Below are 12,189 nucleotides of genomic sequence, written 5' to 3'. Positions count from 1 at the left end.
AACATGATCCCGTGACACCATATTAATATATGTTTGTATTTCTTTCACTGCCTAGCTATCATTGCTCCTTGTCATAAGCTCTGTGGGGGCAGGAAATGTTATCCAGGATTGTATCCTCAGCCCTGTACAAAGTACTTGGTTCATGGTGAGGATGTAAACATATGTTGAATGAATAAATCAACGAATCCTCTTGTTAGATACTTATAGTAACTCAAGATGCTAACCTTAGAATCGAACCTGTTTTCATCTAAGAAGTCCTGCGATAAGGAAAGCGGCTTGCTGTTCTTCCCTCAGTATTTACCCAAAGTTCTTAATAGCAAGTCTTTTTTTTTTTTTTTTGTAGTACCTTTTACTGTCTGTAGGATGGGTGCCCTTGAGAACACATGGGAAAATGTCTATGAGGGGTAGATCTGCATAGAGCCAGTACTGGGATCACTTGCAAGAAAATGGGCTTGGTCTAAGTGACCACAGTGGCACATTTGCTGCCTGGCACCAGGGGAAATCCTGGGCTTATGCAACAGATTTGTAACAAGACACTCATTGGATGACAAACCAAAATCTCAGAGATATAGGCCTCATTCTCCATGAAAAACGAAACTCATTAGATTATTTAACAAAGACAAATGTCTGTGACAAAAGAAAGAAATTTAAAAATTAGAAATAGCAAGTAGTTAACAAACAATAATAATGAAAAAATCAGAGTAAGTAAAACATTTTTAAAGTAACAAAAATTTAAATAAATCACGTTCCCATGGTACATATGAGCTGGGCTGACAGGAGAACTCTGTTTTCCGCCTGTTTAATTACTGTCACTCATTTACCTTGGGCAGACAGGCACACTGACTTTGGAGAACAAAGGAGAACATAAAAACTCTAGGAACCAATATTCAGGAAGAATATTAATACTAAACCCAAGAAGCCCTTATCTGTTTTCTCAGCCAAATCAATGAAGTGGAAAGATAATTATATCTTGCGAGAATGGAAGCTCTAAATATTACTCCTATAAAATTGAAGAGAAAAGTCTTTCTGAGAAAAAGGTTCATAGAAATACAATATGTGCGGAATGATGATTTCTGTCGGTTTCCATTTTGGTTTCCTTGGGAAAGCTGCAGCCTGTAATAAGGTATTAGAAGATAAATTTCAAACCTGATTTTTGTTTATTTTTTAACCCAGGGAAGGAGCCATTGCAAAGAACTGTGGTCCAGTGTTATCAGATACTCTTTTTGCAAACAGTATGGATTGAGCTGTTCAATGGCTGGTCATGGGCATATTGTAACCTGTGTATTTGAAAGTTGCATAATCATCCTGACTTTCAGTGTTATATGTTTCATAGGCCTTGGCAATTAAAGAAAGGATCGGCTACCCTGATGACATTATTTCAAATGATAACAAACTGAATAATGAATACCTCCAGGTAAGTCTCTGCAGTGACTCTGGCTAGTGACATCTGGGGCTGGTGGCAATGTCATTTCTAGCTAAGGGATTCCAGAAATTAGGTGAATAGCCTAAAACCATAGGTCTTACTATATAAAGGCTTTCACACTGTTGCCAGGCTATGTTTGTCCCAGCCCTTTGTTTCTGGAGCCTGGATGCTTGGTCTGTGCACATTCCATTTTAAGCACAGTGAGGAAACTCTTGGGAGAGCATGGGTGGGGACATCAAGGTGTGAAGGACAGGCCTCCGTTCATCTTATCTAGGTCTCTGCAGTCACAGCCTCAGGTTCCTTCTTATTCCCCCCAACCAAGTCATGCCTCCTCTGCTGAATAAACAAAGTAAACAGTCTCTGAGAACCAGAAGCCATTTCATTGTCCCCTGGTATCATATGAGTTGGAAGAGAAGAGTTGATCAGGGTCACTACAGCTGTTCACCTGAAGCACCTGAAGCACCACTTGTCACCACCTGGCATCCAGGTGACAGCCAAGTGAAACTTCTAGGGTTCAAGATGACAGTGACTCCCGGCTCCTGACTGCTAGTCTAATAGGGAGGTTTGCATGCTCCCTCCTCCTTTCCTTTTGCAGAAAAACTTGACTTTGTCTTAAACAAGCTATCTGCAGCCTGCATGTCCCAGGCCCCTGTGATGCAAGGGCAGTGGCAAATGTGGTGGCCGAGCAGGGACCCCACACCAAGCTCCCTGGGCTCCACCCAGTTCCACCACATTTTTAAAATTTATTGTTTTTTTTTAAGTATTATTCATTACAAATATACACAAAGGTGAAGTTCACCGTGGTATATTCATACATGTATTTAGCATAATTGGGTCAATTTCATTATGCAATTCCCCCCTTTTCCCAAACCTCCTCCCTCCCGCTATACCTCCTTCCTCCACTTCACTGATCTCCCTTCTATTTTCATAGGATTCCCCAACCCTGCCTTTTCTTTAAACTCCTTGTTTCTCTCTAGTTTGTCCATAGGATAGAAAACATTCAACCTTTGACTTTTCCTTAGTCTGGCTTATTTCACTAGCATAATGTTCTCCAATTCCATCCATTTACCAGCAAATGCCATGGTTTCATTCTTCTTTATAGCTAAGTAGTATTCTATTGTGTGTGTGTGTGTGTGCGCGCGTGCACACAAATGTATATGTATATGTGTGTGTGTGTGTGTATGTATATGTATGTATATATATATAATATTTATCATTCCATTGACGGACCCATGGGCTTGTTCCAAAACTTGGATATAGCAAGTTGTGCTGCTATAAACATTGATGTGCCTGTAGTATACTGATTTTAATTGTTTTGGATAAATACTAAGGAGTGGGATATCTGGGTCATATGGTGGTTCCAATTGTAGTCTTTTGAGGAACCTCCATACTGCTCCCCGGAATGGTTGTACTAATTTGCAGTCCCACCCACAATCCTCTACTGCTTTAGATTTGGACGAGTGACTAAACTGTCTGGTGATGACATCCTTTAGTTTTGGGGATTACCATGAGGATTAATGAGTATAATATGTGTTTAAAGTACTGAACTCTTTGCTAGGCACACAGTAGGTGCTAAATAAGGATGTGTTCTTACCCTCATCTGTGATGTGAGGATTCATATCACATCACAAGGCTTGTCTGACCCTGTTTCACTTGATTCATTACAAAAGAATAAGATGTAGCTCTGATCCATCTAGAACAGTGCTGACTTCTACTCTAGCACTAAGCTAATTGGAAATAACCCTCCTTTGATAAGTTTTCAATGCTGTTTCTTAACTTTATTAATGGATAGGATTTAATAAAATGTGTTTTCTAGTGAAACTTTTGCAGATACTGGCTTTAATAATTCTCCCCCAAATCTTTTATTTATTATAGTTGAACTACAAAGAAGATGAATACTTTGAGAACATAATTCAAAATTTGAAATTCATCCAAAGTAAACAGCTGAAGAAGCTCCGGGAAAAGGTGGACAAGGACGAGTACGTAGATTCTATTTCCAACGTATTCATCAGAGGAGGTCCTTTTCCTCCTCTTCCTACCCCAGATGCTTAGAACGTGAGAGTGCAGTGTCCTCTAGGAGCAGCTTAGAGGACTTTAACATGGGTCAGGAATTTAGCCAAGTGTGAGCCTTTTCCTGAGGATTATCTCTAACTTCCCCGTCCCTTCAACACCTCTGCCCCCCACATGGGCAAAGTGTTCTCAAGAACACCTTAGCTTAGGTTAACCCAAAGCTCCTTCAAGCCTCCTCCTGGAATTTTCTTCTGCTGACAGCTCACCTTTTTCAACCCATCAGACCTCCAACAACTCCATCCCCTTCCGGGATTGGCTCACATAGCACTTTTTTTAACCCTGCTGTAGTCAAGCAGGAAATACCAGAAAGGAGTCTTTAGGGAGCTTTGACTGCTCCTTAGTGACATCAGTACTTCATATGAACAGTGTTTATTTTTCCATTTAAGGGACGCATCTAACCTCTTTATCAGTGTGCCTGTTGTGCACCCGAATCCCCAGAGCTGTTCTGGTGGCCCTTTTCTCCCCAGGCACCCCACCTCTGGAGAGCAGGGGCTGTTCCTTTCTGGCACTTAGAACTGAATGTTATTATTTCTTTTAAAATACATATACTTAGATTTAATACTTGTTAGCACTGTAAAGTGTCTACCAACAGATATTGTTAAAGTCTTTCTGACTAAAATAACCCACACCCCTAAGATTGAGATTTTTTTTTTTTATAATTTTAAAAATAGTTGAATTACTGCTTGGTATTTTCTTTTGAGGTCAATAAGGTTGTCTCCATTCTGTAGTCATTTTTAATATAGTTTACACTGAGTCTTCCCTTTCAACATATGTATTCATTTTCTCTGAGCCTTTCTCTCCTTAAGATGGATAATCAAAAGCCAGAACTGAGCACAGTGTTTTAATGAATATTGATCAATGGCATGTGGGCCTCTGTAGACTTTGGGGTCCTTTCCATGAGTTTCTGTTAGTCATGGGTACAATGTTACTTCCCTGGTCTTCTCTACCATACCTTGCCAAGTTTTCTCTTTTTTTTTTTTTTTAATTTTTGCCTGTATACTGAGTATAGAAATGCAAAACTCTGGCTGCACATTGGAATCATCTGGGAAAATATTACCAAAAAAAAAAAAAAAAAAAAAAAACCAACCTACCTTCTCCAGCTCGGTCTCCTTAGATTGTTCTGTAATGCATTTGCTCTGTGACTGGGACCCAGGTACTGGACTTCTTAAGTACCACCCCACCCTGGAGCAGGAGGCCCTGGCTTAGTGTTGGTTTCTTTTTGTATCATTCTTGTTGATATTTAGTTTTATGGGATTTTTCACGAGATAATGCATTTAATTTGACAGGCTAGATTTGAGATTTAATTTCTGTTCCAAAATCATCAGAAACCCTCTGACAGCAAGGGCAGTGTGGTCTGGACCAGGCCTATAGGACGGGGCATGGTGAAGGTGCTTCTTATTTTACTGTGGCTTCTTACAGGAAGGTTTGTGGCTCACTTTGCTTCACAGTCCTGTTTTCTTCCCTCATGTAGCATCAAGGTCAGGTCCCCATGGTGCACTTTCAGACAAAGTATGTGGTCTCCGCTTGGCCCACCTAGTCCTTGGCACCTGGGTTGCTCAAGATCCTCACTCCCAATTTCCTGCAGGAGAGACATCTGTCTGTGCCCAAAGTTGTGGTGACAGAGATGAGGCTATTGGCTGCTGCAGGCCACTTTGTAGGTGCTCAGGGAAACAAGGATATGCAACAGCTTCAGGGCACTGATTAAAGGAATTTGGTTCATCAAACAGGAGAGTTCTGGGTGTTTTCTTCTCCCTGAACTCTCTCCTGCCCTTGAGGGACAAACTCCTGTGCTCCTTGATCCCCTCTGCCATCATCACAGGCGAGGATTTGCAGCTGGCCCAGGTCCATGTGCTGAGCTCTGGGCCCAGAGGTCTGGCTGATATGTGGACCCTCATGGTCCCACCAACCCAGATTTGCCATCTAGGCAAATTTAATCATCTTTTCCCCCTGTATCTATCTGTTTCCCCAAAACCTCCATACCATAGGTACCAAGACCCAAACTACAGACTCATTTTTTTTAGTTACAGTTTATTTTTTATCTATTTATTTATTTGTTTGTTTTATTAGTACATTATAGTTACACATAATATTGGGGTCCATTTTGACATAATCATACAAGCCTAGAATATAATTTACTCCAGTTCAGTCCCAGTACTTGCCCTTTCCTTTCCCTCCTGCCTCCTCCTGCATCTTTCCCTCTACTCTACTGGTCTTCCTTCTATTTATTTACAGTTTTCTTTTAATTAGTGCTTCATAGATATGCATTGTGGTATATTCATATATGTGCATGGGATAGTTTGCTCAATTCACTCCACTGTTCCTCCCATTTTCCATCCCTCTTCCCTCCCCCTCAGTCCCTTCCTCGATTCCACTGATCCATCTTCTGTTTTCATGAGATTCCTCCCCCACCCCTGTGCAAGCACACACACACTCCCCACCCTGCTCCATTTTGCTCCAGTTTCCACATGTAAGAGAGAACGTTTGACCCTTGAAATTCTGGATGGGTTTTTTCACTTAGCGTGCTCTCTCCTTTCAGTTTCATGGTTCTTCACGACTACATAGCGTGTGTTTGTGTGTGTGTGTGTGTGTGTGTGTGTATATATATATATATATATATATATATATATATATATATATATATATATCACATTTTCTTTATGCATTTGTCTCTGGACAGGCACCTGACCTGAGCTGGTTCTGTAGCTTGGCTATTGTGAATTGTGCTGCTATAAACATTGATGAGGCTATATCACTATTGTATGCTTATTTTAGATCTTTCTGGTAACTATGGGGGGATGGGATAGTTGAGTCATATTGAGGTTCAGGGACTCACCCTAATCTTTTTAGACTGACCCGTTTGATTCAATTTAAATCTCCATCCCAAGAACAGGTGTGCATCTACCAGCTACTAGCCAGGTATCAGAGGGGACAGGAGGAAACATTTCATCTCACATCACCTTTGTCACCTCCTGGATTAGGACATTTCTCATCCTTTCTCAGAGTTATTTCAGTTTTTCCTCTTTGTTTATCCCCCATCACCACGTCTGGTTTCTTCTCCCACTGCTGTCCCGGAGAAGTTTTGAAGACACAGATCAAGGTGTGCTCTTTTCTCATGACCTTCACTGAATCCCTGTGGCTGGCTCATGCCCAGGGAACTTTTGGACAAGAGGTCCAAGGCCCCTGTGCCACCCACCCCCTCTCTAGAACCCTCTAGAGGCACCCTTCCTGCAGCTGCCCCAGGCTCCAGCCGCGTGTTACTTCCAAGCCACTGCCTGCCTTCCCGCACGGTCCCTCACCTGGGACCTCTCACCCTGCCTTCCCCCTAGGTCTCTCATCTGGGACCTCTCCCTCTGTCCTCATTACCCAGCAAAGGACTTCACTAGGCCCCACTCACCGGCCAGCTGACCTGACCCCTTGCAGGTTTCGCTTCACCTGCACAGTTTAGTCCAGGCCCAGCAGCTTCCATTACCTCAGTGAGAAGCAGCAGCCAGGTAGTCGTGTCACCAGAGATTCCAAAGAGCCCGTGGGGCGGGGGGGGGGGGGGAGGTGGTGGTGACACTGGTCAACTGAGCTGCCCCTCTGGTTCCGCCTGAGCATCTCACCACCATGCTTGGTAAAGACAGCACCATCTTTGCTGCTCTCTGTTCAACAAATTCAAGAAGTTGAGGACATCAGGAAACCTACATGTGATTCATCCAAGTGAACCCTTTGACTGGAAGGGCCTCCCTTTGCCTGTAGGAGTAGCTGGCACCGCGGCAGGACAGGGACTTTACAAGTGTGTGGTCTGTATTCCTGAAGTCATGTCAAGCGTGTCTTCTGGGGATCTGGTGCCAGGTGGTAAAGAATTTCAAGCACACCAGGTTGTCAGGGAGAAATAGTGCTGAGCTGGGAATACAATATCCACTGGCAGAATTACTTGGTAATAGAGCTAAAATCATTTACTTCTAGTAGCATGATTATGCACATAGAACAAAAATAAGCCTCTGCGAAGCATGCTCAAGAACAAACCGGAGGAGCCCCTTAGACTTGACGCTGCATTGTCAAGTTTCTCAGGACAGAACTTTCCTGATATGCTTGTGACAGGTGGCCCCAGGATTTATGAATCCTGACCGTTGAGCCCAGGACTCACTTTCCCTGAACTACAAAGGCTTATGTCATGGCTGCGTCTCTCCTGCTGTTACTCATCAAAATAAAGCCCAGGAAGCTTGACAGCAGCTATTTCAGCAAAGCCCTGTGCTGACCAGAGCAGAGGATGGAGGGTTGGATAGGAGCTGCCCCCACCTGGGAGTCCGTAGCCCCTGGGGGAGGCAGGCGAGGGAGGCCAGCCCCGGCAGGGGCGCACTTGGTGGGTGCAGCACAGGGAAGCCAAGTGCTGGCCCAGCGTGTTTTTTAAGACCACTGTTAGACCTTTACACACCAGTAAAGCTTTCCCTGGCAGCAGCATGTCAGCTGTCAGCGCTGAGATCAATGTCAAGGTGAACAAAGGAGTCACTCAAAGCAGAACAGAAATGGTGGATGCTGCTGTCCTGTGTGTTCGGAGCCAGCTGTTTTTCCAACTCTGAGAGCTGGCAGCCAAGGTCTGTGACTCTCTGGCCCTTCCTGAAAGGCCCCCTCACCAAGAGTGCCAGCATCTCTCAGCCACTGCGCTGAGTCACAGTCCTCTTTCAATGCCCCTGTACTGCCAGTTACTACTTGTGGCCTTTAAAGCCCCGTGGTTTCCTTATTTCCAAAATGAGCAGCCTGCCCTGGGCTGTGTGGAAGATTCTCTCCAGCAATCCATCTGTGACCTGACGGTGAAGGTTTGATCAGAGCCAGGGCAGCGTTTACCTGCTTCCCTTTTCCAGTTGAGTGACCCCAGGAGCTCAGACTGACTCTGGAGAGGCGGGAAGGGCCTCACCTCTAAGCCAGGCTTTTGACTTGCCCCTCACTGGCGTTTCTAGAACCAGTCTTCTTTGCAATGAGGTCCTTCAACTTGGATAAAAGGAAACCAGTTATGCAGAACTTGGGCCACCGTGGTGGCCGCGGGGAGGAGAGGCTATGGAGTGGGTCCAGTGGAAGTGCGTAGACTCGCGTTCATGGGAAAGATGAGCAGAGAAGATTCCTGACTCATCGAGTGAGCGCTCCCCAGCCAGGAGGCCTGAGCCTTAGACTGGACTTGAACCACCATGGCAGCTCCCTGTGGCTGCGTCCCCATGGCCCACTCATGCTCTAAGCATGCAGATTTCCATCTTTGATATTCCCTGAAAGCCGGCTGTCTTTGCAACATGTTTTGGGGCTGTAAGCAAAACATATTTTATCTGCAAAAACATTTTTTAATTAGCATCCGAGAAAGGCTGTTTTGTTTTGTTTTCGGAAAGGGGAGAGGATGTTGGGAGGGAAGCCGAATGATTTAAAGGTTGAAGTTTTAAACAGGGTTTATTCTGTAAATACATATTTCAATCTTGAACAACTCAATTAGGTCTTCCAGTCCCATTTAAAGTGGAAGGACTTTTCAGGGGATTCTGGTGTTTTACTCTAGGTGGTCCCTCAGGAGGATCATGTTCAGAGGCTGCGGCTTCCTGCTGCCACTGCTCTCTGCAGTTTGTGGGGCAGCGGTGCCTCTGCCCTCCCAGGGTCACATGTCACTGGTCTGCCCTTGGGCCCACGGAGGACCCACTGATATGCCAAGGCCCAAGTATGTGTTAGTGCCTGCCAAGTTCCCAGTACTGCTCCAGCCCTAGGGATTCAGTGACCCAAACCTGGAAGGTCCCCTCCAGTTGCCGTCCAGTGAGCTAGACAGACAACAGCTTTATGTCGTGTTAGGTAAGTGCTAAGGGTCGTGTGGGATGGAAGAGGTTTTAAGTCTTTCCTAGAAGTCCCCAGGATTACTTTAAATCAGGAGAAAAAGTTAAGGTCAGAAGTGACCTACCCACCCTCATGTCTCCATAATTGGGAGTTTCTCTGAATTTGGCACCACATACTGTGTGCCCAGAGGTGCGCAGAGAGGCAGAGAGAGTCATCAAAGCTGAAACCATCATGCCTTGTCACCAAGCTTAGAGCCACACACAAACAGCTGATGATAGGGAAAAAAGCAACCTTTTCTCAAAAGAGAGTGGACTCTCCGGTGTCGCCACCAGAATGAGAGTTCACTCGGGTGAGGCCCTGGGAGGTGCAGAGGGCTGAAGCTGTGCTCACCATGCTTGGACCGCAGTGCAGATCAGCTCAGTGACATTCTTTGGTTCTAGTGTGCTTTAGCTTTTGAATTGAAAATTGCATCTGGGGCTGGGGTAGCTCAGTGGTTAGAACATTTGCCTAGCTTGCCCAAGGGCCTGGGTTCAGTCCCCAGCGCGTGTAACACACACACAAGAAGTTGCATCTAAGGGAACCCTGGAAAGAGCACATGCTGGGGAGTCAGGGTGAGATGTGGAGTGGGCCATTGGGCTAGTGGGCCTGAGTTCAGGCTCCCGTTTTGCCACTTTGCTGAATGAACATGGATGAGCTCTGGTTTGGGTCTTTGTCTCTGCAAACAGGGGTTAGTGGCATTGATTTTTCCTCTCCTGGTGCCCATGTTATGTCAGACAGTGTGCCTGGTGCATAGCTTGGGTGTCCACCAAACAGTAGCTGCTGTTGCCATGATTGATCTGTCATGGTGGGTCTTCTAGAATGCCTTCAGGGTGGGGTAGAGGTCAGCATTCTTCACTGGCCTGGGTGTGGAGGATCAGAGGCGTGGAACAGTGGTAAGAAATGATCCTCTTCATATTTAAAGAGGTCAACAAGAAAAATGGCGTTGATGGTCCTGATAAAATTTTGTGTGTGATGCAGATCAGCAGACTCACAGTGGGGAGTTTGAGACGAGGATGAGCCGGTTTAAATATTCTTTTCCCAGCTCGATCATTTAGTTTTTGTGCATATTTGCAAAGAGTTTAGTAACTGGGCTGTGCCTGTTTCTACACCTGCAAATGAGAGGTGACATCTGTGTAAGGCATGATTTGCAAGCCGAATAAAAGTATGTAGAAAACATTACCGTCTGGATGAGAGGATATTGGTAAACGTAAAGGAACACAATGATGACTGCGACTGCAAGATGGGACTTCTCCTTCCACCCAGGACACTGGAGCAAGTCATAGGAAATCTATTGAACGGTTGCCTTCAAAGGAGGTGCCTTGGGACTACTAGATGCTAAGAAGCTGAACAGTTGCAAGGAGGGGTATTAACAGTTCTGTGTTCTTTCTGAGTCTTGAAGTTCCACAAGAGTGGAGGAAAGAAAACATTTTGTTCAAGTGCTTTGTAATCCAATGGGCTTATCGTCTCCAGAAGCCTCTGGGATCTGGCTATTTCTGCTTTTCTTCCCTGCTCTAAAAGTGATGTCCCTGTGTTCATGTCATCACTGCTTAGCTTCTTCAGGGTAATGAGAAGTAGTGAGAAACACCTGGTCCCTCTCCCAAGTGGTCTTCTGTCGTTTTTCCCCACCCACATTGGCTGCAAGGGCCACGTGGCTTGTGGCAGCCCTTCTGTGTTCTACTGTTGAATGCCCCAAATAAGGTTCCCTGACAAAATTCTCATCTCAGAAAGGAAAACTCAAGTTTCTTCCTGAGTTTCTGCTCTTCAGTCCCCCACACCACCAAGCTCGAACACACAGGAAACAGGAGGAGAAACGCACAGACAGGGCACTTTGGCCAGGCCTGGTCCTGCGCAGTGGAGGTCTAGAGGCACCTTCTGGAGAGTTACACTGCCCACTATTGTAGAGCATTGTCACCGCTGTCTGCGTTTCCTGAGTGAAAGCTTCTCCACTGATGGAGATGAATCCAAGTCATAGGAATTTAGTTGCCATATCACCACTTAATCTGGAAAGTACTTTCTTTGCCCTGTTAATTTAGCTTTTGTGTTGACATAGCCGGGTAGTTCCTGGTGGACTGGACGTCAGCTATAGGGTGTGTCGATCTTATCATCCCCTGTTTAAGAAGTGATGATCTGATCACAGGACTTCAAGTTCTGAACATGACCAGGGACAAAATGCCTGTGCTCTGGGCTCTGGGTAACTCCCCAGAGTCTTCTGAGGGTGCATCACGGAAGACCTCAAAGAAGGTGAGGCAGGTGCTCACACGAGCACTCTGCAAACTCCGCCAGTATATTCAAGTTTTATTTGAGTGTTGCATGGCCATAAATAGCCACCTGTTTTCTCAAAGGAATAATTCACAGTGGACATTTTAATATGTAAAACTCTCCCTGCTGGAAAGTCACAGGCATTTATCAAAATGCAATCTCCAGCTCTAAACGTAATGTATCAGAAGAACACAATCCTCTAGAACAAAAGGCTCGATGCTTATTTTTACCAAAGCAGTAAACACGGGCTGAGTCATGTCTTAGGCACCCCATTCGTCTCTGTCTGCTCTTGAGGTCTGTCGTCTGTAGCGCTGGTTTCGTGTGTCTGATTCTTCTCCTGTAAGAACACTAAATTTTAAAACCATTGGAATTGATACTTTTTCCTGTTTCATTATTAGAATTTTTCACTGTTCAGAGCCAAACAATATGCACATTTTACTTGTAATTACCCACAAAAGTCCATGCAGAGTTTGCTGTCCCTGCATCAGAGGTTCAACACTGAGAAACAACCCTGAAATCTGCCAAGACCAGGAAACATATTATAGTAACTTTATAGCAATTACAGTTTTAATAATTATGAGCAATTAATACATCAATTTTGTTGCCATGTTTGC

General features: G+C 44.8%; 1 protein-coding gene across 3 annotated transcripts in view; it reads left to right on the top strand.

Annotated features, from left to right (window-relative positions):
• Window positions 1-12,189, top strand: part of MME (membrane metalloendopeptidase) — an 82,039-nt gene that overhangs the window by 50,650 nt on the left and 19,200 nt on the right. For all 3 annotated transcript variants that reach the window (XM_081301717.1, XM_081301719.1, XM_081301718.1), the window contains exons 15-16: window positions 1,334-1,414; window positions 3,299-3,402. In XM_081301717.1, coding sequence (XP_081157843.1) covers window positions 1,334-1,414; window positions 3,299-3,402 — 185 coding nt within the window. The remainder of the gene's footprint in view (window positions 1-1,333; window positions 1,415-3,298; window positions 3,403-12,189) is intronic.

This window comes from Spermophilus citellus, assembly GCF_964194105.1.
Source record: "Spermophilus citellus genome assembly, chromosome: 7".
Lineage (NCBI taxonomy): Eukaryota > Metazoa > Chordata > Mammalia > Rodentia > Sciuridae > Spermophilus > Spermophilus citellus.
This window is presented reverse-complemented; position numbering and strand designations above follow the sequence as displayed.